Source organism: Centropristis striata, chromosome 6, assembly GCF_030273125.1.
Source record: "Centropristis striata isolate RG_2023a ecotype Rhode Island chromosome 6, C.striata_1.0, whole genome shotgun sequence".
Lineage (NCBI taxonomy): Eukaryota > Metazoa > Chordata > Actinopteri > Perciformes > Serranidae > Centropristis > Centropristis striata.
The window spans coordinates 29976693-30003963 of NC_081522.1; the positions used below are offsets into that span (position 1 = coordinate 29976693).

Consider the following 27271-nt stretch of genomic DNA (forward strand, 5'->3'; position numbering starts at 1 on the left):
CTACTCTTTATCCTAAATAGTAGTGAAGGGACAACAAAGCTTCATGAACCATTTGCTTTATTTACGGAGCCCACACAATAAAGCAAATGGTTCACGATGCTTCATTGTCCCTTCACTACTAAATAGGCTAAAGACACGATTGGCGGAAACCCAGAGATGAAACAGACACAAACTTTTTCAGAAGTCAGAGTGGTGAATAGCACACAAAGTTCAACCCAAAATGTCCAAACTGTTCGTTTACCAACTGATTAATTGAAGAACGTCCCTGACCCTTGAACAGTACTTGCACTCTGAGCAGATTAATAAAACACAGGCCCAATAACTTTACATCTTTCCTTTACGCTCCTGACTCATACAATACCATCAAATGAGCAACTAAAACAGCAATGAACAGAAATGATTTAAAGGTAGATTATCTTGTTAAAATGATGAAAAGACATTGCATGACTAAATAAAGTAACTAATAGCAGTAATCACAATTAGAAAGAAAATTTATCAAAATATCTATTAGGTTTCACCGAACCATTGAACAACACATCAATAAGCCCAAAAATAATCAAATCAATAAAAGGAAATAAGTTAACATATCTCATGACGTAGAGATTTACAGTATATACATTCTTTTTGAAAAGGTTTTGTTCATCGACTGGTAGCTCCATCGTGATCGTTTCAGTTCAGACTTTCTGTTGCCGTACAGCTGTTGTGTCTCACTGATGTCGGAGTGGATCCAGGTATGTAACAAAAAGGCTTCCTTGAAGGCTTCCTCCTAGCCAATTATTTGTCTTTAAGTGGTGATCACTTATGTCCTCCCCAGTGGCAGAATATTCCAATGGCTTTGGAACATGGCAGAGGTCCACTCTTTGATTGAAAATAAAAATAAATAAAAAATATATGTTTTTTTTAAAAACAAGAATGTAACTTCACCTTGGGTAGTTCAATGTTTTTGTTGAGCTGCAAAGGGTACAAAAAAGCTTTTTGTTTATTTTTGCCCCCACTGCAGGGGTCTCTTTTTTCTGTATTATTTTGATAATTGTATTCCTTTTTTTGAAGGTTTTTATTACTATTTTTTGCAATACATAGAGTGCTGAAAGTTTATTTGTAAGAAAATGAGGAAGGTTTACAGCTAGTGTACATTTTTAAGCAGGTAAACAAAATGTAAAAGTGCTCTTATTTTGAAAGACGAAAGTTTTTTTTGTTGTTTTTTTTTCTCTTTTGAGTTCCCAGTGTTTAGAAAGAAGGAGGAGGCACTTAGGTCCATCTTTATGGTGACAGACAGTCATTCGGGCCACACTTCCAGGCTCAGGATTGGAAGGTCTGGTTGGGCTCTTGCACAAGTGAACAGCTCAGTGGGGTAATGAGTTCAACACAAGAAGGTGTGTCTATGAAGGCTTTGCAGTTGAAAACAATGAAGCGTGCTGACATTGGACTAGCACTTAAGAACATAGTGGCTGCTGCACACGACTTGTTTGAATAATGCAAATTGTCTTTTCTTGTTGACCCACTTGCTCAAAGTTTCAATGAACAGTGTTGAAAAATGAAATGACCTACAGATGGTCATGTGCACCGTGCATTCCCTTAACATTAAGCTATAACTGCCTGTCTTGCATTTTTATTCCTTTCCTAAAGTTTGTATGAGGACAAATCAACAAGTTCTCCAACCTAAATGGCAGAAGAGGTTGTGTGTCAGTACCACCCATTACGACACGTAGGTACGCATCGCGGCTCGCGGTACAACGGCGAATTCTAAAATAGCACACACGTACGGTCTGCGGTTGTAAAAAGACTGCAGTTTCTGTGGATATATGTTGTAAAACCACTGACCTAGGTTTAGGGCCAAAACTTTCTGGTAAGACGTTATAAAAGACAATTTATACAGAAAATTAATGAACGTAAATGCCGGAAGTGAAGTAGTTACATGGTTCATGTGACTACCGCAAGTTATGAAAAAAAACATGATATATATTATGAATATATTGACGTTTTTGACATGAGAACCGGCTGGACAATTTCACTCGCAGCCACAAGAATGCTGCTGGTTTCAGGAGTTGTCATGCCATTAAAGGTTCCAAAATGAAATGATGCAGCACTTCAGTTTGTCTCTATAGTGTTACTAAGAACCACCAAAATATTATCATCATCATTTTGGATTGAAAAAAAAAAAGGTAACAATTAAACAATTAAAAGGTAACAATTGTTTCACACGCCAAAAGTAGGTCATGATATAGAATTTTATCCCTAACAGATTTAATTAACAGACATGTTTAGTACTTCAAAACTGTGGATTCATGAAGATCTTCCAGAACATTTGCCATGAACACTATCAAGTTCCACATGAGGGGCATTGAGTCCAATCTGGCCAAGCAATAATGGCAAGCCCAAGGTGTGTAAAACTATAGGCAAATAGACAAGCCTGGGTAAGATATCCTCAAAGACAAAGGCATCCATTTTTTTTAAAAGCACAGAGGTTTCTTTAGATCCTCCTTCTGAACTTCTACACGATAGTCGTGAAATTTGCTCTTCATTTGTCGCAAGGTAGGGCACACATTAGTTGCAGAGGCAAAGCACAGCGTGGGTAATCTTTAGCAGAAATTGCGCACATAAACAGCTAGGCTAACTTTATTGTTGGATTTAGCTAAGTTTGTCAACTATATGCTTATTCACAAACATGGTAGCCACATTGGACTGCTGACATTTTGCCATATATTAGTTTTTCTGAGGAGAACGTGTTATATTTTCAACGTTTTGTAAGTTTGTTGTGTACGTTAACGTTAGCGAGTGTTTCCATCATCACTCTCTACCTCCGCTGTTTGCATGTGTTGCTTATGGCTACGGCAGAAACATCTCTTATCTCACTGGTTGCACCTTAAAAGATCAGAAAGGTGAGTACAAGGTGACAATTTAGAGCCATGTACTACAGCAAGGGTAGCACCTCCGCCTAGTTGGGCAACTCCATCGACAATGGGACAGCCAGTGCAGAGCAATTTCACCGATCATCATGTGTGGGCAGCTTTAGGGTTTGTGAAACAAATAAAAATTGATTAGGGTGAGGTCAATATAATGGTAAGGGGTACACAGTATTTTAAATAACCAAACCGAGCCATATTCTACCAGGCTAGGTCAGGCTCCATCAAGATAGAACCAAAGCTGCACTGATTTAGACAGGGTGAAATGAGGACGCATAGGCTAGGAAATGAAGAAAACCAAACCATACCAGACCAGTACAATCAGGTTAATCCAGTTCAGTCCAGTTTGATGCAATGTGATCTTCAAAGTCATGTCTTTTAGTCATGAGTTCATTCAAAAAGGGAGCAATACTGGATCTAACAAGCCCAGACCTGACCACGTTGGTAAGGCCCAAGACATTTCCTTTGATTATAGTGTGATGCAATGCAATGTAATCCAGTTAATTCCAATCCAGTTAAACTTGCAATACTCCACTTTAGTTTGTTCATTCCAATCCTTATATGTCAGGCAGTTTGATGCAAGGTAAAGCCCATTCCTAATCCTAATTCACATGTGTCCACCATAGATTTAGCTGTGAGTCCAAGCCAGACTTCTGCTCCAAGGCAGTCCATTTCCTTCTGATCCAGTGTACTCATTTCTATTCCAGTGGAGATCTGGTGGTCCAACCTATAACAGAATTCCTTTCCCCTCATGGTCATTCCTATCCCAGTATGTCCAGATAGACCGGTGTGGCTTTCATCAGAGAAAACAGCAACTTTTGAATGTCTTTAATGTTGAGGCGCTGTTGTGGTTCCCTCTGCCAGCAGCCCAGCATCATATCGTAGACTTCCTTGGGACAGAGCCTGGGCCGCTCCAGTACCCTGCCCTGAGTAATGCACTCTATCACCTGGGAAGAAAAAGAGACAAAATGTTGCCTTATTCATTTGGCATAGACAGAATAAATAGTCACAGTAGGTAGAATGTGTCAATCACACACTACTGGTAAATAAGCAAAATCCTGACACACTGACATGTAGACTAATATTAATTAATGGATTCTTGTGACACTGGTTTGGTGTGTGTGGCTTGTATTGGTAGTTTTCAGAGTTGAGACATACAGTATATACCACTGAGGTTTTTAACTACTTTCCTGCAATTGAAGACATTTCAGTGAATTAGAAACAGCTTCAACTATCCCACATGAGCCTCAATTAGACCTGTATTTGTATATCCACTATGGCCCAAAGCAGCTAAAGTTCAAGTGAGCAGTTCATGGTCCATAACACCTCAACCAATTATTTCTGTGCTTATTATCAGTATCAACAAGAAGAAGCTAATAAGATGTTTGACACTTAAAGCTCCAAACAGCCTCTAAGGCTTAGGAAACTGCTCAGTACCAGTGATACCCCTTATCCCATTGGCCATTACAGGTAATAAACCCACATAAGTTGCAGCACCAGAGGGCAGGAAATCACACCCATGTATTCACAGCAGCAATGAAACATAGTGTTAGTTCTCGCAAAGTCGCAGCACGGTCTCACTCCTAACTTGGCGGATATCAATGCTTTATCTCAGCCCTCAGCGTGTAAAACTGATGCTAGAAAAATCGATACAGTATAGTATTGGGATATTTTGCGTGGCAATATTATATCGCTTCATGGCCGCCAAGTATCGATATTTAGCGTTCCGATGGCCAGCGGACAGTCAGTATTTTCGCTGTTTTTGTTTTTTCCGAAAGCCGTAGTGGACTCACTTTTAGGAACATACTGGAGATACTAGTATATTAAACTAGAAGATCTAAGGACTCTATGCACCATGTGCGTCAGGATATTGTGTCGGGAAGTTGAAGAAATAACGCTGCAAAGTTAGCCTTTTTTTTTTTTATTAAAAATAAATTCAGAGCAGTGAAGCTTGAAGTTGATGAACGTTTGAGAAAATGCTGCAGTTGTTGTCGTCCATACATGTTTGATATCAGTTCAGTTCAGTTTGACTGAATACTTGTTTGTGGGTTTGTGGGTTTGACTCTCATTGTGGAGAAATAAAAAGACTGAAGTGAGATGAATAGACTGAGAATTTTCTCTTATTTGACAAAACAATTCTTGATTGAATTTATTTTGTGGACACAAAATGCAGTGAAACAGTTAAATTGCAATATATTGTATTGCAATAATATCGTTTTGTGACCCACGTATTGACATAAAATTGTATCATGGAGCCTCTGCTGATCCCCACCTCTAACTGGTGCAAAAGGCATCCTTCAGTGTATGAGATGCATCATTGACTGTAATGTATGTAAATTTAACCGTTTAGTCTGTCCGAATTCCTCCTCTACTTGTGCGGTCTTAATAGAAGTTGTGTATCTCTGATGTGGTGATGGCTCTCAAAAGCAGTTCATAAGTGTAGAAGCTGGCCGCGATCCAAATATTTCATGCAGACCCTCATTCTCTATAGTGTAAATCATGTTTCAGGGCTAACCAGATCGTCTGCATTAGCTATGTGCTTGGTGTTTCGGACTAGATGTACACCAGTGGTTACTCAGCTCACATTTACTGTAATGTACTGTCGACAGACCCCTCTGGCATGGCTTCGTAGCTGAACTACTTATTCAAAACACTTTTTTTTCTTTTTCCATTTCTGCTAGTTGCTATCTGACTTTGACACATTAATGCAGGTTGTGTTATTATGAATCTTTGCTCAAACAAGCGATGTTGAAACAACTTTGCGTTGACATTATCACATTAATTTTGTCAGGCTCAGAAATGGACAATAATTTTCAAACTGTGTCCAAACCAAAAAGTCATGATTTCATTATGATATGCAATCCACTACTGGTATACAGCACTAAATCATCTCAGTGAAAAGGCAGTGATGCAACCCATACTGAGCAGTAAACTCACTGTATTCCTGCTTGGATCTTTAACACAGTATTATTCTGTGAGACTCACTCAGTCATATCTGTTGCTCCCTGCTGTCATAGAGGGTCTATTATATTTTCCTTATGCTCAGCACTTTTTGCAAGAGCTTCATTTCTTTGTTTTTCCATGCAGTCATTTAAAAAGCCTCACCAACACTTTGCACACTTTCCCTCAGGCGGTTTGACCAGTATACCAATATATATGCAAGAATAGCTGTTATGCATAACTGCATAACCATTTGTTGTGATAATGGTCCAAATGTTTGTCCAATCTTTGTCAAAACTATATAATGTTATAGAGGCATGAGTAATTACAGCCACTGATAGACTGTGATCTCAGTGTGTCTACCTTTAATTTGATTGTTAATCTTCTACCTTTAGGGTGCTGTATATTGCACTTTTAACATCCTTCAGATGTCTGCAAGGATTTGTGATCTTTTTGATTTTGTGTTGAGTTGTTTGGTAGGCCTGTGTTATCCTTCTTTTTGAAGGTTGTGGCTAGAAGCAAACTAAGAATAGGCAAGTGAAGGTGACTGTCACATATGACAAGAAATGAATTAACATCGACATAATCAAATTATGTAATATTAGTGATGTGCAGGTACCGAACTGATCAGGTGGATCAGGAATTAGCCATGACCGTTCCACATTAGGAAGAGGGTCTTTGCCAATGTCATTAGATCTTGTGTTTCCTCAACCATTACCTGACCACAGTGAGTCCCAAACAGTGAGTAATAAAGATTTGAAACATTTTGGAAAAAGTGAGCAAGTGTATCAGAATGGACATCAGTCTGAGGAGAGAAAGTGTTGGATGGGTGCATCTCCATTCTTCCTTATAGAATATATTTATAAGTAGTCCGAAACAGCACAGGGCCAGACCTTTAGGGAGCTTTCACTCTTTCAAGTCTCTTTGGTTAGTCTGAATCAGTGAACTTGATACTTTGAGTTTGTTTTGTATTGAGTGTGGTTTGCTTTCACAGTGCATAAATGTAAGCGGACCAAATGAAATAAAAAATGTTAGGGGAGGGGCGTGTACGAAGGTGGAGGGCTGGAAATATACTCACAGTAATTTCTTATTGGTTGGAAAGTGGGTGGTGAAAAATATAAACACGGAAACAAACAAAGCAACATGGTGCTGAACGCCTCCCTAATACCTTTAATTATACCGGCCATAATCCTGCTCTAGTGTTCCTACCAAACTAATTTGTAAAGAAACGCTCAGAACAAGAGCCTGTTGGTGCTCCAGGTTGTCAATGATGTTAATCCATTATTTCCAACGTGCTGCAATCAGACAGCTGTATAATCAGAGAAGGCGAGACCTCATGCACTTTTATTAAGATCTGCTTCTAGGCTAGATATTACGTTATTTTGAGAAATATGTTATTAATTCTGCAATGAGGACTACATGGTGGTGTAGTCGTTAGCACCCTTTCCTCATAGCAAGAGGGTCTCCAGTTCGACTCTGGCCTCTTCTTAGTGGAGTTTGTAGTGAAGGGACAATGAAGCTTCGTGAAGCATTTGCTTTATTTACAGAGCCCAAGAGATGGTGCTCTTTGTTCAACAAAACACACTCAATTATCATTTCTGAAGCCTTTTTTAAGCCAAGACCGCCATCTAGTGGGGTATAAAAATAAGGCAAATGCTTCACGAAGCATCGTTGTTCCAACACTAGGAGTTTGCATGTTCTCCCCATGTCAGCGTGAGTTCTCACCGGGTCCTCCGGCTTCCTCCCACAGTCCAAAAAACATGTACTTAGGTTTAATTGCTGACTCTAAATTGCCCATAGGTGTGAATGAGAACGTGATTGTCTGTCTCTATGTGTCAGCCCTATGATAGTCTGGCGACCTGTCCAGGTTGTACCCCGCTCTCGCCCCATGTCAGCTGGGATCGATTCCAGCTCCCCGCGACCGGAGTCCGTATAAGGGGTTAAGGTTAAGGATAATGAATTAATTAATTCTGCAATTAAAAAAAATTAGCTTTAGCTCAGTGGTAGTGTACAGAGTAAACTGAAGGACAGTTGTGGGAGTTTATGGGACCTCACGATTTGATTAGGAGCCCACAATCTGCTGCATTTTGGTCCATTTCCTGTAATTGGGTCGGATTACATTCACAGTTCAATTGAACAGCACTAGGGTTTGTTTGGAAACACTCCATGGTGGTTTTGGTCTGCACCAGAGTACGATTGAAACTGACTTAACTTTGGGTTGTGAAAGCACCATGAGTCCTCATTCTTTGGCTCCATGTTTCCTCATCTGCTTCGATTTACTGATGATGCTTTATTGTTTGATGGTGAACTCAGTATTGTTCATTTCCAAAGAACACCATCAGTACAACAGAGTCAGGTCAAGTTCACCAAGTTATTTTCCGTTGCTTAGACTTTGGCCTTGTTGTTGTTTACTGTGAAGCTAATGTCAATGACACTAAACAATTCTGGCCTTGACTGTTTCACATTGAAAGCCTTCCAGCGTCTCAACAAGCACGCATGTGTTTACAGTAGTGAACAATGATTAAAAAAAAGGATTGCAGAGTGGAAGCAATTAGTGAATGAAAACAGTATTTCTGTAAGCAGAGTGGTGAGGAGACTTGTAGACTCTGTGTCTCTGTTGCACTAAAGCACATATACTGTCCCACAGTAAGGGCATTTGTACACATTTTGACTGCATTTTCATTGTTAATTCTAGCCACAGCCCTGGATATTTTTTTAAATTTAAATAATGGCTTTTGTACGATTGAGGTAAGTCAAACTAGTCTGCATGGAAAAAATATATCAGAAAGAAGAATCTCCCTGTCTGCTTATGAAAAATAGATCATGTGTCTTATAAAAGCATTTCTTTACGGTCTGTGGTTTTAATGGGACAATATGACAGCTGCTGCAATATCACAGAGCAGTTATTCACTTAAACTTAATCTATGACATAGACACGTGCATATAACAGAAGTCAGGGTGTGCATGAATATCCGAAAAGGAACAATAATGTTGTGTGTTAGAACGATAGATATTTGTCAAGCAGATCTCAGAAATGAGAGTCCCTTTTCCCCAGAGCACAAACAGACCATACGGACCCTGCTGGGATTTAGGCTTGTTGATCAATACCTGCTACCTCCAGGTGCTTTCTGGTCCATGTCAATTCACACAACGCAGAGTAGCCTCCACCAGTTACACATGCTCTGTTTGGAGCTAACAGAGCCAGAATTGAAGTCATACTATCAGAAGTGCCTGCATATTTTTCTTATGTTTTATGTATTTTAATTTGTTTTCTGGTTAAATTTGTGAATATATGCTGTGTTTATCAGGCGGCAACCAGATCTGAGCAGTGAGGCAAAAGCGGAAGTGCCTTCAGCATTTTACCAAAAATTCCAACCGGGGGCGCTGATGGCAGTTGCAATCTCAATACAAAATTAGAAAACTTCTCACTTGATTTATTAGAATCAGCCTTAAAAACAAGTGTGAAATTGTAGAATGGAATCTCCTCTTTGTGCTTTTTACTTGTTCAACTTGCCAGATTAGTGAACTTAGTGAGAACATGAACATTATATCCTCTGCTGATGGATCAAGAACATCACACCACACAAACTGGAATTTTCCTTCTTGTGTTTTTGGCAGGTAATAATCTATGACATCGTACCTCATTATTGGCGAGCTGGAACCACGGCTGTTTGCCATAGGTGAAGATCTCCCACAGGATGACTCCGAGACTCCACACGTCACTCTCTGTGGTGAACTTCCTGTACATGATGCTCTCGGGAGGCATCCAGCGGATAGGCAGCATGGTGTGACCTCCAACCTTGACACACACATACACACACAGACGGAAAAGGTGGACATGAAAATATGTGGGCTCACAGCAAGAGGGTCGAAATTCATCATTCTAACACAGAGTGTTATTAATGAACCTACAGAGACTGGGTTCCTGTACCCACCACTCACCTACCTCCACAGAGCTAACAGCCAACATAAAAAATATTTTCTTTTTAAGTATACGCCATAAAAAAATTACAACTTAAGTTTAGCAAATTACAACTTAAGTTTAGCAAACACCCTCCTCTGGCTTGTAGTTACAAATCAATAGAACTGTGCAACATTTCATGATGAATTTGTGACTGTAAAGATTTATGGTAACACTTTACAATAACCAACTAAATAATGTTTACAGATGGTTTATAAACCAATAATTAACATTTACAAAGTGCTATACATATTTAATCTTAAAAATGTTTCAACCAATTTCTTAAAGGTATATGAATCATTTAAAAAATCATAAACATACTTAATATGGTGTTAAAATGTTAAAATGAGTGCAACTAAAACTATTAATAAACTATTAATTATAATTTAATTGTTTGTTAATGGTAAAGTAACTTTAAACTTACATTAATATACCATCTATTTGTAATTTATAAATGATGTAGTTAGTTAAACATTAATAAATTATGTATTTAACATTCTAAATGGCCTATATACAGTTTATAAATGATGATCAAACATTAACAAACTATCTGTTTACCATTTATAAATGATGGTTATTGTAAAGTGTTACCAGATGTATTCTAAATAATAAAAATAGAAACCCAATAAAAGTTTAAAAACACAACATACTGAGTTCTAACATAGAGCAGGTCAGTCACTTCCTGTGGATTCTGTCACTGGGTGGATTTTTCCTCTAATCACACATGACTTATGGAGAGGATATGAGAAGACATACAACCCAGAATGTCTGCTCTATTATATGCCAGCATGTAGATCACACAGTCAGTGAATCATTATTCATCTGCTCTTGCCTGCACTCCGACTGCTGTGAAATCATAAAGCAGCTTGACTAATTTAGTCAAATATGTGCCTCCTAATCAAGACTCACATAATGAATGACCTCCAGTGTGCCGCTGACTAATCGTCCTTACTGCACTCCTCCTCTCTCCTCCTTCCTCCACCTCTACTTCCTCCGATTCTCCATCACCTCTCTCCCTGCCTGCTTTGCCCTGCTTTAACATTTTCTCCATCGTGAATGAGTCATTTGTTCAATATTCAATAGCACTAATACAGCTTTAATTTAATATCTTATTAATGACCATTACTGTGTATAACCTTCTCAAGCCTTTTCTCTCTAATCATTACCATTCACTGTCTTGAATACTTTTAAAATTGTTTAAGGTATAAAGATGAGAAATCCAATGAATGGATCCAATCCAGTGTTTTCTTTTCTCGCAGATAAAAAAGCCTAATTATTATTTTCTGACCACCAGTTTGGATTATATCAAGTTTGGATTCTGAGAAATCAGGTTTTGTCTGTAACCTGTCTACATAGTACAATACCCATGAGCTGTAGCTGCTGTTGTTTTGGGAAAAAAAGCCAGTAGTCAGTAGTGAAGGGACAATGAAGCTTCGCAAACCATTTGCTTTATTTTTTGACCCCACTAGATGGAGGTCTTGGCTTAAAAAAAGGCTTTAACGAGGGTAATTGAGTGTGTTTTCAGCCTTTTGCTGAACAAAGAGCGCCATCTAGTGGGCTTTGAAAATAAACCAAATTGCTCACGAAGCTTCGTTGTCCCTTCACTACCAGTCAGAGCTAAAAACACTTAATCATTTTGCTTGATCATCTGCTATGCCATGTCAAAATGTCTGCTGTTAAACAGGTGTGTTGGGCAGAGTTGCTTGAGTTGTTGCCTTGAACACTTTAGCTGCCATGTATTTCTGGGAGCATCAGGGAATTTAAATAACATTTGTTTTTACATTTTATCGCTCTGAGCCTTACATCAGGGATTGCTGATAGTTTCGGAGCTTCAGGTTCTAATCTCTAATCTCAATATTAGCAGCAGGGACACCAAGAGAACTACACTTCACTATTTGCACAGAAATGAGGATATCAAATATGTCGAGCTAAATTCAGGAAATATGTATAAGCTGATGCATTATGTGTTTAAATTTCCATTTGATGCGATGGTGCAGTCATCAAAAACACAAGTAAAAGTCCTGAATTTAAAACTTACTTTAGTTAAAGTACAAAAGTATCAGCATCAGCAGCGTTTGATGTTCCGAGGTCATGTAAGATATGAATGTTTTAGCACAAAAATATTTATAACAAGTGTAAAAGTAGGATGGGACGAGGCAGGTGTGGCATTCTGTCAAAATGGAAAAAAGGGGTCTAATCATCTAACACTGTTCCTATAAATAAACATGTAATTTTTATGTAAAGTTTTATTATATTTGAATTTTAACTTTATATGTTCACATTTGTAACCTATGTTTTCATTTTTCAGGTCTTAAACAGTTCATTGAGCATATTTGTGGTTTTTATTGTCATAAATAGTAAAATTTGTATTTCAGATTTCATGATTTTTGGTGTATTTATGGGCTCAATATGTTAATTAAGTGGGTTAAAGTGAAAAACAATAATTGTCAGATCATGTTGAAGTTCTGCTGAGAAAATACCAAATACCAAACATGAGTATAGTAAATATTATGTGGTATATTAAGGGCAAATATGCTCAGACCCCAGAGGGTTAATAACATTAACACTAGCTCAGGTTAGTCTGAACTTGCTGAAACAGGTGCCAAATCCTCACATCAGAAATGGCCTTTGGATTTCTAGTTCTTCTTCCTGAGATGTGCTAATGACCAGCTGCTCCTCGTTGGATCTACAGTATGCTCTCCAGTCATCTTCCACAGTGATAATGTGGAACCTGAACTGCATGTATAATTTCATGTGACACTAATTGCCTCATTTTGGATAATAAGATCTTTAACCTGTGATGTGTGATAGTGTGATTGCAGATGTGACAGTGAGTTGGTAAATTAGCTTGCTGGGTCCTAAAGAAAATATTCTGAGAGAATTGTGGCTGCTAGTGAGCTACTTCTGATGGCAAACCTCTACCTCTACCTTTCCAGAAGATGATTCTAGAGGCAACCTGCTTATGTATATTTCAGAAGCTCTGCATGAATCACATGGTCTTAAAAACAGGTTTTGTGTTTGAAGCTCACGGTTACTGTTAGCTCTGGGCTAAGAGCTGGCCTGAGGCTAATCTAGACCACCTTCCACAGTGCAGCACTTTGAGGCATGCAGTGTAGTGGAGGAGGGAACAGCTCAGCAGATGGTCCCTGTTTCTGTTTGTTGGATAACTGTGATAGTGCTTCTGATTCAAGGCAACTTTGAAACCATTCTTAGGGCTCTGTGGAGTAAGGCTATAATGGATCACCTTCTTTCTTAAGAACGGGAGAGTCTCGGATGATTGTACAATTACATTCATTAAAACAGTTGTATTATGTCTCCTAAGAAAAATAACCCTGATGGTAGAGGTGGTGGTGGTAGTGGGGGGGATAGATACAGCATAGTATTACAATATTTTGTGTGGCAATATTATATTGATTTATGGATGTTAAGAATCAATATTAAGCGTTTATTTAGCGTCAGTATTTTCACCATTTTTGTTTTTTCAGGAGGCCGTAGCTGGGCTCACTTTTAGGAATATACTGGATATACTCGTATCATATGAAACTAGAAGATCTAAGGACTCTATAGGCATGTGCGTGAGAATATTGTGTCAGGAAGTTGTAATAACGATGCAAAGTTAGGAGGATTTTTAGCTACATGCTAAAGACACTGGAACCCAGGTATGTGAAAGTCAAGGAAAGTTTGAGAAAATGCTGCAGTTGTTGTCGTCCATACATGTTTGATATCAGTTCAGTTCAGTTTGACTGAATACTTTGTTGGTCAGTCTGTGGGTTTGACTCTCATTGTGGAGAAATAAAAAGACTGAAGTGAGATGAATAGACGGATAATTTTCTTTTCTCTTATTTGACAAAAAAAATATTGGTTGAATTTAATTTTGTGGACACAAAATGCAATTAAACAGTTAAATCACAATATATTATTGCAATACTCACCATATCGCAAAATGCTTAAAATCGCAATAATATCATATAGTGACTCAAGTATCGGGATAAAATCGTATCGTGGGGCCTCTGCTGAGTCACACCTCTACCTGATGATGTCATCAACTGGTTCTCTCATTTACATCCCAAATGTAAATTCTGGCTAAACCCTATGAGGTCTGAATACCTTTTTTTAAAAAATAGAATCGCCAAAATACACTGTTTATCATAGAAACAGGCATTATCATAGAAATCTGAACTTTTCAACAGTCCTTGAAGGGATCATCGGTTGGAAAAATTTCCAAAATGAAGCTTAAAATTGTGATATTTCTGTCACATTTTTTTACATGTCTCATTCAAAAGGTGCAAAAAATAAACTCTGGAATAATTGTCAAAAACATTAATTTCTGCTCTTCTCAGTGACTGTGAAGCCATGATTGATTCTGCTGAGACGAACGGTCACATGACAAATATCCACTAAAATCTGTTTACACAGAGCAAAGAAGAGAGAACAGGAGAGGTTGTAAAAATGCAAATAGTTCAATATGTATGTGGACACCCAATTTTTTTTTCCAATTTTCATGACACTTTATATCTTCTAGCCATGAATGTGCTGAATCCATAGAGCTGCAGGACATTTAGATTGCAGAGAAATACAAGGCCACAGTCAGTAAAATGTAAATGGAGCAAAAACACCTTGAAACAGCTTGCGGTTCAGGGGGTTAACTGTTGGTGTTTCACTTATGGATAAGCATTGAATGAAACAGAAATAAAATGTAGAACTATTCCTTCCTTATGAAGACAGATATTTAAATTTCATAGTCACGACTCTTTCTCTACCTGCAGTTTTGTAACAGCAAACGATTGGTATTGAGAACTTTATTCAACAGTTGAAACAATTAGCTGATTAATTAACTGATGAGCATACAAAAAAAGGAATAAACAACTATTAAGCCTAACTATTATTAATACAAGCACTTAGTAAAATGTTAATCATCCTCTGAATCAAGCTTTTAAAAAGTGTTAGATCACTGTAAACTGAATTTCTTTGGGTCAGACTAAACAAGAAATGTAAATTAGTCACGTTAGGCTCTGAGAAATAATGATAGATATTTTTCATGATTTGTTTAATAAGCAGAGTCTTGGGAAAGCATCAAAATTCAATTCAATGTTCAAAACGAGGCTGCTGGAATGGTAGCGTTTGCAAACTTTTAAGTCTTAAGGTTTGTAGTTATACTGCATCTTCCGGTCAGCAGCATGAGCATGCAGGACAGAGGTGTGCACTCTCTCTGACCCTGGAGGCCTGGATGACTCGGATAATTCAGACGGCTGGACCGCAACCTGCTCCGTCTGAGCTGCAGAGTTCCCACAGTGTGTTTAACTGCAGGCAAACAGTCTGCACAGGGAGGAGAATCACTGTAGGAAAATGATATCCTCTGTCACTTTGGCTGTCTGAGCCTCAATTGCAGACAGCAGATGCATGTTAATCAGCCAGTCTTTCTGTCCTCTCAGATGGAGTACAGCTGGGAGGATGTGTGTGGCTCTGCAGTGTCCGGAAAGGATGATTGTGGCTTACTTGTGGTTTACTTCAAAAATTCCAAGGAAAACAGGGACATAATTCATGTATGCCATTTGTCAAAATCAAAAATAGACGGGTCAACAAAACAACTTTAACAGTGCTTATTGTTTCCTGTTTCCAAGTAGCAGTCAATGTTGGTTTCTTTAACCATGGTTGTGGTTATTGTTGAAACAATGGTGTAGTGATCATTTTCAGTGGTGGAATGTAACTAAGTACATTTACTGAAGTACTGTATTTAAGTACACTTTTGAGGTACTTGTACTTTACTTCTGTAACTTTTCACTTCTACCTCACTACATTTTGAGGCAAATATTGTACTTTTTACTCCACTACATTTGGCTGACAGCTTTAGTTACTTTTAACGTCAATATTTTACATGAAAACATGACTAATTAACAGTGAAAAGACATGTTTGTTAAATTAAACCTCATAACAGTATATTTAATAGTTAAAATGAGCCCTGCCTTGAGAAAATTAAAATGCTGCTTATATAAACACAGCAATACAAATAATGAGTGAAGGGACAACGAAGCTTCGTGAACCATTTGCTCTATTTACGGAGCCCACTAGATGGCGCTCTTTGTTCAGCAAAGGGCTGAAAGCCTACTCAATTACCATTGCTAAAGCCGTTTTTAAAGCCAAGACCACCATCTAGTGGGGTCAAAAAAGAAATAATAAAATAAATAAATAAATAAATTAATGGTTCATGAAGCTTCATTGTCCCTTCACTACAAATAATCTAATAATACATTTGGGATATATAAAACAATCTGGGTGGGTCCATTCTGCATAACGGGTACTTTTACTTCCAAACCCATACTTCCAAATATGTACTAAGTACATATGATGCTGATACTTTTGTACTTTTACTTAAGTAAGTTTTTTAATTCAGTACTTTACTTGTAGATGAGTAATTCTGCAGTGTGGTTGTAGTACTTTTACATAAGTAAGGGATCTGAATACTTCTTCCACCACTGGTTATTTAAACTCAAACCATGACCTTTCCCTCAGTATAAAGCAGCTATATAGGTATAATTTATGTCTACTATGTTACCAAGGTGACAGTGACACTGTGGAGACAAACTCAGTCTAACAAGGTGGAGGCGAGAGCACATGAGCAACAACTCTGTCTGTGAAATCGAACCAGTTAACGGCTGATAAGGGTTAAATTAAAAGAGGTCAGCCATCTCTTTCTGTTGCTGTCTACCTGCGGCCCTGCTGAGACACTGGAGCAGCCATTAAAAAGAAAACAGTCCACAGAAGCTACTTAGGAGGATAGGACTCAATGGAGTCATTGACATTTACTGCCGAATACAAATTATTTCTCACCATACCAATTACAGCACTGAGAGTGTCTACTGAAAATCCCTATGAGCCGATGTTGCCATCATCGATGAAGACAAACCTCTTTCACATAGGAAGGAAACGTAGCACCAGGCTTCTTCCTTTCCTCCGTGTGGGACCCACATGATCATTTTCAACATCTCGTCCAGGCTCCAGGGCTCATTAAAACATTACAAATCCCTTAGAAAGACAGCTGCAGGCTAAATAATTTACAGAAGCTATATGGTGACTCATAATGTGTCAGCCAGTGAAGGTAACAGCCCTCTGCCCAACACCTATTGGACTCTAGAAGAAGGCAGTAGATTATCCATCCTCTGCCAGCCCACTGCTGACATTTAAAAACAAAGGTCGTCCAAACACAGTTAGTGTGGAGTGGAGCCAGGAAACAAAAATCTGATGATGGCATACAATCCTCCACTACAACTAACCAAAGGTACTGAGCACACAGGCTACCAGACTCACTGCAGATAACGTTATGTTACAAGTGCTCTCTTCTTTCTACTGTTTGGACATCCAGATGCCCTCAATTATCACACACAGGTGAAATTAAATTTGTTTAGTTGGCAGTTACTGGGGATGGGTGTTTGTAAAAACAGTGATTAATCGATTAATTGATCATTAAAGATGCTCGATTTGGCACATTTCTTCCACACACTCCAGTATGTATAAAAACATGCATACATGGGCAAAAAAAAATAAAAAAAATAAATAAATAAAATAAATAAAATATATATATATATATATATATATATATATAAAAGCCTGTTTTGCAAAAGCAAAACAGGCAAAAGGCAAAAACAGGCAAAAGGCAAAAGCCTGTTTTGATAATGGACCCTTTTATTTTGAAAGTACGAAAAGACACTCTCTCTCGATTGTTAAACTAAATCAACTGAGATTAAAGATAACGTCAAGGAGTTCAATGTTTTATGTTTAAGCCCCTGAAGAGGCATGAGATTAGTTTTCACAGTAATCTTGCATATTTAAATGTGGTTTGTATTTAAATAAGTTTTGGATAAAATTAAACCTATTAATTCATACAAGCATGGTTTGATACAGTGAGCTAGTTTTGTTAAAATTAATACTATTGTATTTCTGTGTGTTTCGTAATTGTTATTGCAACTTTCAGTTTGCAAACTGTAGCTGTAAAATTAAAAAATACACAGGTTGATTAAAAATTCCATGTGGTCAACAAACTTCTTAATGACCATTAATCGATCATAGATTGATTACTCCCATCCCTAGTAGTGACACAAATAACCCAAGAACCAAGCTCTAAAGCTCCGCCTGCCTGTTTCTGTCTTTACCTGCTGTTTAATACATGCACAGTCTTAATGAATCTGGTTACTAAACACTAATTCACACATTCCAGCCAATCATAATCCAGAATTCTCATTGGTCATGGGGTTAATTAGATTATATCCAGTGTACTGGCTTTAACCCTCTACAAAAATCTCTAATTTCAAAGATTTATTACAAACTCCTTTTCTATGACAGTTTACCAGCCACCAAGGTCAGGTGCGCCTGGGAAAATACCGAAGTTGAACCTGGAGGATAACTGGTGGAATAAGGCTCTTGACAAGATTCACACTAGCTGAAATTGTGCATGTTTGACTCGGTCCAAGGTGTTATTTAGAATTAACTTTTCGAAAGCTCGACTGTCACAAATATATATATACTCTTGCCCATCATAAATATGATTTTGGCAAAACTACCTTAATATGATGTCAAAAATACTTTCGGCGACTATAACAGTCTCTCCCCATATAGCTATATTTGGGCTTCCTGAAGTTTTTGAGCAATACACCTCCAATTTATAAAAGCAAGGCAAGAATGTCTAATTGTTTGGAGAAGTGCATTAACAAGTGGCAATCTTTCTTAACATTTTTCAACTATCTACCTTTATGCGTTTTGATTACCATGCCCCACTCCATTCATCCTTTCCTTTATTTACTTAAATTAACTTTTTTATTTCACTTTTTTCCTTTGTTTATTGTGTTTATCATTTTTTTATTTAGTATTGTGTTTATAATTGTTATATTTTAGTTATTTTTTTCCTGTTCTTCATTCTTTTGATGTATAGTTTGTAAATGTTTGAAAACCAAAAAAAATGCTGAAAATCTGGCCTATTTTTCAATAAAAAATATTCCAAAAAATAACAAAAAAATTATTGAAGGTATTGAAGTATGACTATGAATAATGGTATGAATAATAGTATGAATGAATATGAGCAAAACAAATGTCATTTAGGTCTCTGTGTAAATGAGGCATGTACAGCAAATTCAGTTTTCATTGAAGATAAATACAAGGAGGAAAAAAGTATTGTTATGCATGAAATTAAAAGACATCTTCTTACCCTGTAATAATCTGTGCTGTAAATGTCTCTGGACATGCCAAAGTCTCCTATTTTCACCAGAAGGCCATTCCCCACCAGGCAGTTTCTGGTTGCCAGATCACGATGCACAAAGTGTTGAGACGCCAAGTAGATCATCCCAGCTGCGATCTGACTGGCTATGTGCAGCATCTGGGACAGACCCAGCTCCCCGTTGGTCTGCAGAGGCTGCCCGTCCACCAAGATCATGGCATCTGGTCCGTGGGCTCTGAGGAGGCAGTTACACAGTAAGTTAACAGAATATATACTGTATGTAGGACAACCATGACATCAATCAGCATAAATTCTCCTGACAGTTTTTGTTTTAAAGGGCCACGCCACTACTGTTGCATGTTGTAGTCCTTTAACTTCCAGTTGTATGAATTACACATGACAGCTGACTAGTGGTGGAAAAAGTATTCAGATCCCTTGCTTAAGTAAAAGTACTAATACCACACTGTGAAATTACTCCACTACAAGTAAAAGTCCTGCATTCAAAATGTACTTGGGTAAAAGTACAAAAGTATCAGCTTTAAAATGTACTTAAAATATCAAAAGTAAAAGTACTTGTTATGCAGAATGGACCCACTGAGATTGTTTATATATTCTGAGTATATTATTAGATTATTTGCATTGATGCCTTTATGTCAGCAGTAGTTATTATACGTTTAAGTGGTTTAATTAAAAAATAAATAAATCTCTAAACACTTTATGTTAAATCTCGACCTGAAAAGTAACTAAAACTGTTAGCTAAATGTAGTTGAGTAGAAGTATAAAGTGACATAAAATTGAAATACTCAGGTAAAGTCCAAGTACCTCAAAATTGTACTTCAGTACAGTACTTGAATAAATTTGCTTAGTTACATTCCACCACTGCTGCTGAACATTTTTACAAAAACATACAACTAATGTGAATGTGTAATGTCCTTTTGTTAAAGTTAATTTTAGTATAATATGAAATTTAACTTGTTGACCATGATAATCATAACATAGTTAATCCATTACAGTAAACATTTAATAAACTTTATGCTTCAATTATGGCCATGTGGTAATATTTGTTTGGTTCATTCAAAAACATACTGTATGTGAATTAACAGCTGGCTTCACCACAACTTTACTAATGTAAAGACAAAATGCACATGACCCTTTTCAAAATATCCATGTCTTTATTTGATCTCATCATAGCAGGCCAATTAGATCTTGAATGCCTGAATAAAACACCATAAAAAGAAATATAAAAAGTGTGTTTGTGAGTGTGTGTGTGTGTGTGTGCGTGTATATGAACATGGTGGTTTGGAGGGCAACGGGTGCTGGATAAATTAGCAGAATGTCCTGGAAGAATTGATGCCAGCACTTTAATGGAAACACAGTTACTGAGCTGAAATTAGCATCCCAGGCACAGAGAGACTCATTGAAACACTGTCCCATACAAGCGCACACACACACACACACACACACACACACACACACACACACACACACACACACACACACACACACACACACACACACACACACACACACACACACACACACTCACAGTTATACATAAGCACTGGTAGACTTGACTTCCTGGCGGCGGACTAAGTACCAATGTTCTATTCTGCAGGGCAAAGCATCCTGGGAGCAAATAACATCTAATCACAGCAGACATAATGCAGCTCATTAGCTTACCAACCGCAATTTACAATTTAGGCATTTAGCTTGTGCTCTCATCCAGAGAAGCTTGCAGTGACTGAGCAGGTAGGGCTGACTCAGCTTGGCACATTCTTGTCAAAGATAAGTCAGGTGGGGACCCCAGGAATAAAAGGCTTCATGTAATGTAATGGCTCCTAAATTAACACCTCATGTTTTGTAAAGTGGCTTTATGCTTTTTCATGCATTCTTTATATTTGGGGATTGGCTCTTCAAGCATTGAGTATTATTTGAACACAGTGCATTCATTAGTGGGACACAGAGTAATCCATTATATAATAAGATTGCATTTAAAGTCATGCGTTCAGTTACTTTTCACTGATGTTTCAAAATAAGAGCATGACTTTTAAAAGTGTCCAACTGCTCACAATTCAAAAATTCAATGCCAGAGCTTAGTGTTGGGACAGCGAAGCTTAGTGAAGCATTTCCTTTATTTATGGAGATGCCGTTCTTTGTTTAACAAAGGGCTGAAAACACACTCAATTATCATTGCTGAAGCCTTTTTTTTAAGCCTAGATGGCCAATCTAGGCCATCTAGTGGGGGTCAAAAAATAAAGCAAATGCTTCACGAAGCTTCGTTTTCCGAAAATTACCACAGCTGAGCAAAGAGAAGAGTCGCCTCACTCAGCTTCTGACTCTAATGGAACAACACATCTGGAAAAAAATTACATCACAGAGTGAAACACAAACAAAAAAACACAACAAACAAAGAGAAATAACAGTAACTGTGAGGCTTGAACTAAACCTTCTTGATTCTGGCACAACTTGAAAATGACTCTTTCTATTGATCAGAATTTCAAACACAAAGACAAGGCCTTGTGCAGTTTTCGAGTGTCAGCAGTCAGTCAGCTGTCTTGGTCAATTTTTAGTTGCCATTTTTAGCTTGGGGGTTATGCTAGACAAAGGCTCACAAATGTTTCCATGGGGTTCACCCTGGACATGAATTGCTTAATAAATGTAATGCTAATCCATCTATTAGACTTTGATATGTGTAAGACAAAAGTTTGACCAAACAGTGGTATCAGAGGAAAAGTCTGGGGATAAAAAAATTATAGCCATAAATATCCACAGCAGATCTGGTGGATTTTTTGTCATTAATTATTATTATTATTTTTTGTGGTGAAACCAAAGAATACCACCAGTTCTCTGGACACACACTTTTGTCAATTTTCTTTGTCTTCCCTATCAATCCTCATGTATCACGTAAAGTAGTATATCGAACACTATTTTTACTTAAGGTGACTGAATCTCACATAATGCTCTGGGTGGAACTGTTCTCAGTGTCAGTCTGTCGTTCTATCAGAGGGACTCATTCATCAATCACCGTGGAGCACACAATAGCACATGACACAGCTCCAGCAAGGCTCTCACAGTCAGGTACTCTGACAATGGTGACAATCTTTCATTCATATGTATTACTTTATAACAGGCAGCCCTTTTAAAACATTTTTCAGAAACAGCCTGGCAGAAGTATGCAGGGGTTTCACCTCTAGAGAAGGAAAGTGAGGGCGTAAAGGAAGAAGTAACAGTACTGAACAAGCAGGTGGTTGTAGTCTTGTGACAAGGTTAAAAATAAGGCATCAACCTGCAGTAGTTCACTGAGACAGGCCCATCCATCACTCCATGTCTAAAAGCTAGCACACTGCTCTGTGTGCCACACACAGGTCTGACAGCTCAGGTTAACCACTGCAGAACTTTTTTTACTTCATGGACTAATGAGGGGAAGTTTAATCATTGGTCCAGAACCAATGAAGGTTCCAAACACCACAGCAAAGTCAACTAAAGTCAAAGAGAGTAAGGTCAGAAACTGAAGACAGATGACGGGTGTGACGGACATGTCGAGGAACAAAGATCCAACACTCTAGGCCTTTACAAAAGGTATGTGCCAGACTGTGGGGGCCCGGCAAACAAAATGAGGAAAGAGCTAGTGCCCCTTTATCACTCCATAGGTCTGTATATGCCTAATGGCAGCAGAAAATGTATTTTTCAGCTCTTGAGACTTGCGTAATCGACACCATCATTTTGGATAGTTACTCACACAGTCCAAACCCTAATGTGGTTAAAGTCCCAGTGAGATGAAAAATACATTCTCCAGTTTTAATCTTGTATTAATTATTCATTTATCTCTTAATATATGCTGAATATATGTCCAAAAACAGTATCACAGTGCTTTACATCAAAACCCCTGTCTTTTCTCTTCCTGTAAAACCATGTATAATCTTCCAATGTTTGATGACTCATCCAGCACTGAGGGCTGTTTAAAAAAATATCTGATCAAATGAGACTTAAACTATAAGCTAGCCAAACCGATTATATAAAAACCACAGTTTGTTTTCACAAGACAGGAAGAGATATGTCTTTGGAAATAAATTTGTTTTCATTTCCAAAATCATGAGCTGAGGTCTACTGCAGTGAGGCTTTGCCAGTTTTTGGCCTCTGTGTTGCTGCAGCTTGGGCAGTACATCCAGACTTTTACCGGGGGGTGAGTGGGCAGTTCTCAGCACTGGCTGCATGGAAGGCCTCGGAGGCCCGGCACCGTTCACCTGTGTGTGCTGCCTGTGTTATCGTGATGCAGAGCCAGTTAAATTGTGTGGAGACAGCAGCCCTCTGTAGCTCCATATTACACTAAACTCTATCCCATACACTTTTTGACTGACCGCCCTAGGGCAGCCCTACACACGGGTCTGTATGTGACTGAATGATTGTCCGAGTGGACATATTTGTTTTCAAATGTGTCAGGGAGACGTGATCGTTCCATTGTGCAATCCACACTGACTCCATCTTCCGTTGCATTAAGTGAAGCGCAATCTGCATAGAAAGATGTTTAAATATCCAGCTGTATATTTGTTTTGATCTTACTGACTGTGGTGGTAGCCGGTCTATGTCCGGCTTGCGAAGGGCTGCTAGCTGCACTAGGTCTGCCTGCACCGGCTATGGGGACTGGCTAACTGCAGCAGCTAATGTTAGCGATTGAGACTCCATGGTGTGGAGCCACACTTCACCAAGCCTCACCTGCAACACAACTACTGCACTACACTTATTACATGTAACATTATCAGTAAAGGAGGCAGAGCAGTGGCTGAAACATTTTACACACCATGCACCAGAAAGAGAGAGGCCATCACTAGCTGCTAAACTAAAGAAGCTGAGATTAGCAACAGCGGGATATTTCTGTGATTTATAACTGTCTTTGCAGATACACTGGTCAGCCACTGGCTGCCACCGCCGTGAGTGAGGAGAAGCTCACAGACAGACCGGGAGCCTTGATTCATCAATTAACATGTGGTTAATAAGTTCAAACACATATAGTATCCAACATATTCATATCATAGACACTACAATGAACTATTCCAGCAAAAAATTGCTCCCAAAATTGCATTGACCAAACGCGGACAGCCATATAGAACCTGGTCTCACAGGAATCCGTGAAATAGCCACGGATTCGCTTAACTCAAAATCCGTGGAATAGCCACGGAATAACTCAAATTTCCATGAAACTGACACGGATTTCGCTACAATGCAAGTTAATGACAGTCATATCCCGTGGCTATTCCATGGCTATTTTTTCCTATTGGTTTATTCCAAGTCACGTGACTTTCAAGGTCCCGGCAGTCAGAACAAAAAACATGGCGGACAGTTCTCTCATTTTTTGGTGAAAAAAATCTATATTTTGACTTAGTTTCTGCATAAAAATGGATCTTGATCACATTTCTAGCGAGAAATATATGTTTTATTTTTCAAATATTCACTCAGTGAATGTACATAATCACTTTGTATGTTGGAATAGCCACGGGATATGTCATTAACTTGCATTGTAGTGAAATCCGTGTCAGTTTCACGGAAATTTGAGTGATTCCGTGGCTATTCCACAGATTTTGAGTTAAGCAAATCCGTGACTATTTCACAGATTCCTGTGAGACCATGTTGGCCATATACTAGGTCTTCTTCGTGATCCAATCAAATGTAAAATGCTCCTCTTGTAACTGTACACTGTACACTGGACTTGCAACTGTAGCATTCTGTTTCAGTGGGAAATATTTCACAGTACAGAAGCTGAAGCTGATCTAACTGAAACTCTCAGTAATAATCACCCACAGCAGATGCACTCACTCCACAGCTCATCCACCACCTGCTGCTTGTCTGCTGAACTCACCGGAGAAATTTATTGAGATCTCCATGCTTCATGTACTCAAAGACCATGATGAGAGGGTCTCCGTCCACACACACTCCGTAGAACTTCACTATGTGCTCATGCTGGAGATTGGTTAGCAACTCAGCCTCACGCTGGAAATCCTTCCTGGCTGCAAGAGTGGGGTCCTTCAGAGTCTGGGGAGAAGAGAGAGACAGAGATCATGTTGTAGTGGATTACACAACCGAATAATGACCAGATCAAGGGTCACACTTTGGTAGCCATGGAAACATTCCAGCCTCTTGTATCTGTCTTATCGTCATTCCACTTCTCTCACTTGTTGTCTGCTGTACAAACACATCTGCAGTGAAAAATCATACAGGTTTCCTTTGTGGCAGTAATAGCTGCAATCTAGTGTGGGTCAAATGAAGACAGAAGGGGAAGAGAAGAAAAAGCAGCCTGGAGAGCAGCCACCAGGTAACTAGCACAATGATATATAAAAAGAGAGAAACAGGCAAAATGATGCTATTGATGTTTCTATGCTTTGAAAACTTCTCTGGTGTTAATCAAATTAGATTATTTGAAATAAAATCTATTTAAATCACTCTCAACGGGATCTCCAACCTAAATGACAGCATGGGTTGTCTGTCAATATAACCCATAATAACCTATGTGATTGCTTTGGTGCTTTACAAAGCCCTGAGTTTATTCCTACCCTCAAATACGACCCACAGGAGATTTCTTAAAATAGTGCAGACGTCATTTACATAAATTTGTGGTTCACTGTCGTAAAAAAGGCTGCAGTTTTGTTAAATTTAGGTTACAAAACTACTAGGCCCTAAGGTTAGGGCATTTAAATCACATGATTTATTTAGAAAATCAAGTCCCTGGCGGGTCAGAAGTATCTGCTCTAATCAGTCCCGGCAAAGATCTGTGTGGGCGAGAGCCTGTAAAGAAAGCTTCCATTTCACTGGTAGTTCATGAAGGTGAATTATTCATGTTTTTGTGTGTTTGCTTATGTAGCGTTGTAAGCTAACATTATCGCTATCGCTATCTTCTAGACCCTGGTTTACAGGTAGCCCGGAAAGCAAAGACAATCATTTGTGATCAGTGGTGGAAAGTAAGTAAGTACATTTACTCAAGTACTGTACTTAAGTATAATTTTGAGGTACTTGTACTTTACTTGAGTACTTCCATTTTATGTAACTTTATACTTCTACTCCACCACATTTTGAGGCAAATATTGTACTCTTTACTCCACTACATCAGCTTTAGTTAATTTTCAGGTCAACATTTAACATAAAAACAACATTTAAAAAAGCGTGATACATTAAAAGTGATGAAAAATATGTTTTTAATTAAACCCCATAACAGTATATCAAGTGGTTTAAATGAGCCCTGTCTTTACACTATTAAAACACTGCTTACTGCTATATTTGGAACATATAAAACAATACGAGTTGGGTCATTCTGCATAACAAGTACTTTTAGTTTTGATACTTTAAGTACATTTTGTACTTTTACTTCAGTAAGTTTTGAATGCAGGACTTTTACTTGTAGTGGAGTAATTTCACAGTGTGGTATCAGTACTTTTACTTCAGTAAGGGATCTGAATACTTCTTCCACCACTGTTTGTGATCTATACAACACAGACACAAACTGCATATGTAGCCGAAAAAGTCTCACAGTTAACAAGGATACTTAACAGCTAACAGCTTACCTAAAGCACTGAGCGATGTCTGCACATATCCAAGAGCACACTTATGGTTACACAATTTAACAACAGGACACAATTCTGTATACCCAGGACTGAATGGAGGGCACCCGCTCCTGGGGCAGTTTTTTGTAACAAAATTTGCCCACTAGAGCTTCAGGTGTGACTGTGGCACTGTGTAGATGTTGCGCTAAAAGTGTGTTCATCTTTTTACAAGTTTTACATGTTTGGAGTAGAGTTTACGCTGAAAAATATTAGCTCAATCTGGAGTATTGATAGGACTGTTAAAGGTAAAACAGCAGCTGTTAACAACAGTATTTGGGCATTCATTTCTTTTTCCTTTGTATTCTTACTGTAAATTACTTTTAGCAAGGTTCTTTGTGGTGTATTTGTGATATATTGCTTATTTTTCATCTTTGTATATTTTCTAGGTGTTTTATATTGTTATGATGCTTTTATTTTGAAAAGGTACAGTTCAGTGAAAAAACGGGTGCTTTTATTTTGAAAGGTTTCAACGCACGGTAAATAATATCGAGTGCTTCTAACTCATATGAAGTTGATATGAAGTATCAAAAAAGCTTCTATAGTGCCTGGCTGACAGGGGCACAAGGTTTGTTAAAGTTTATTTTCTTCTGCCATATATATCAGTGGCTATTTTTGTTGTCTGAACTATTGTAAAAGTGTTTATTTTCTAAAGTGCTAATGCTTGTTTTTCCAT

The 27271-nt window shown here is 38.2% G+C and overlaps 1 protein-coding gene across 3 annotated transcripts in view; it reads right to left on the reverse strand.

The window, feature by feature from the left end:
* Positions 1-633: 633 nt before the first annotated feature.
* The window catches only part of ntrk3a (neurotrophic tyrosine kinase, receptor, type 3a), a 229490-nt gene continuing 202852 nt past the window's right edge, over positions 634-27271 (reverse strand). For all 3 annotated transcript variants that reach the window (XM_059334506.1, XM_059334505.1, XM_059334507.1), the window contains 4 exons: positions 24864-25036; positions 19001-19244; positions 9484-9642; positions 634-3850 (listed from right to left, as the gene is read on the reverse strand). In XM_059334506.1, the coding sequence (XP_059190489.1) occupies positions 3665-3850; positions 9484-9642; positions 19001-19244; positions 24864-25036 (762 nt within the window). In that variant the 3' untranslated portion in view covers positions 634-3664. The remainder of the gene's footprint in view (positions 3851-9483; positions 9643-19000; positions 19245-24863; positions 25037-27271) is intronic.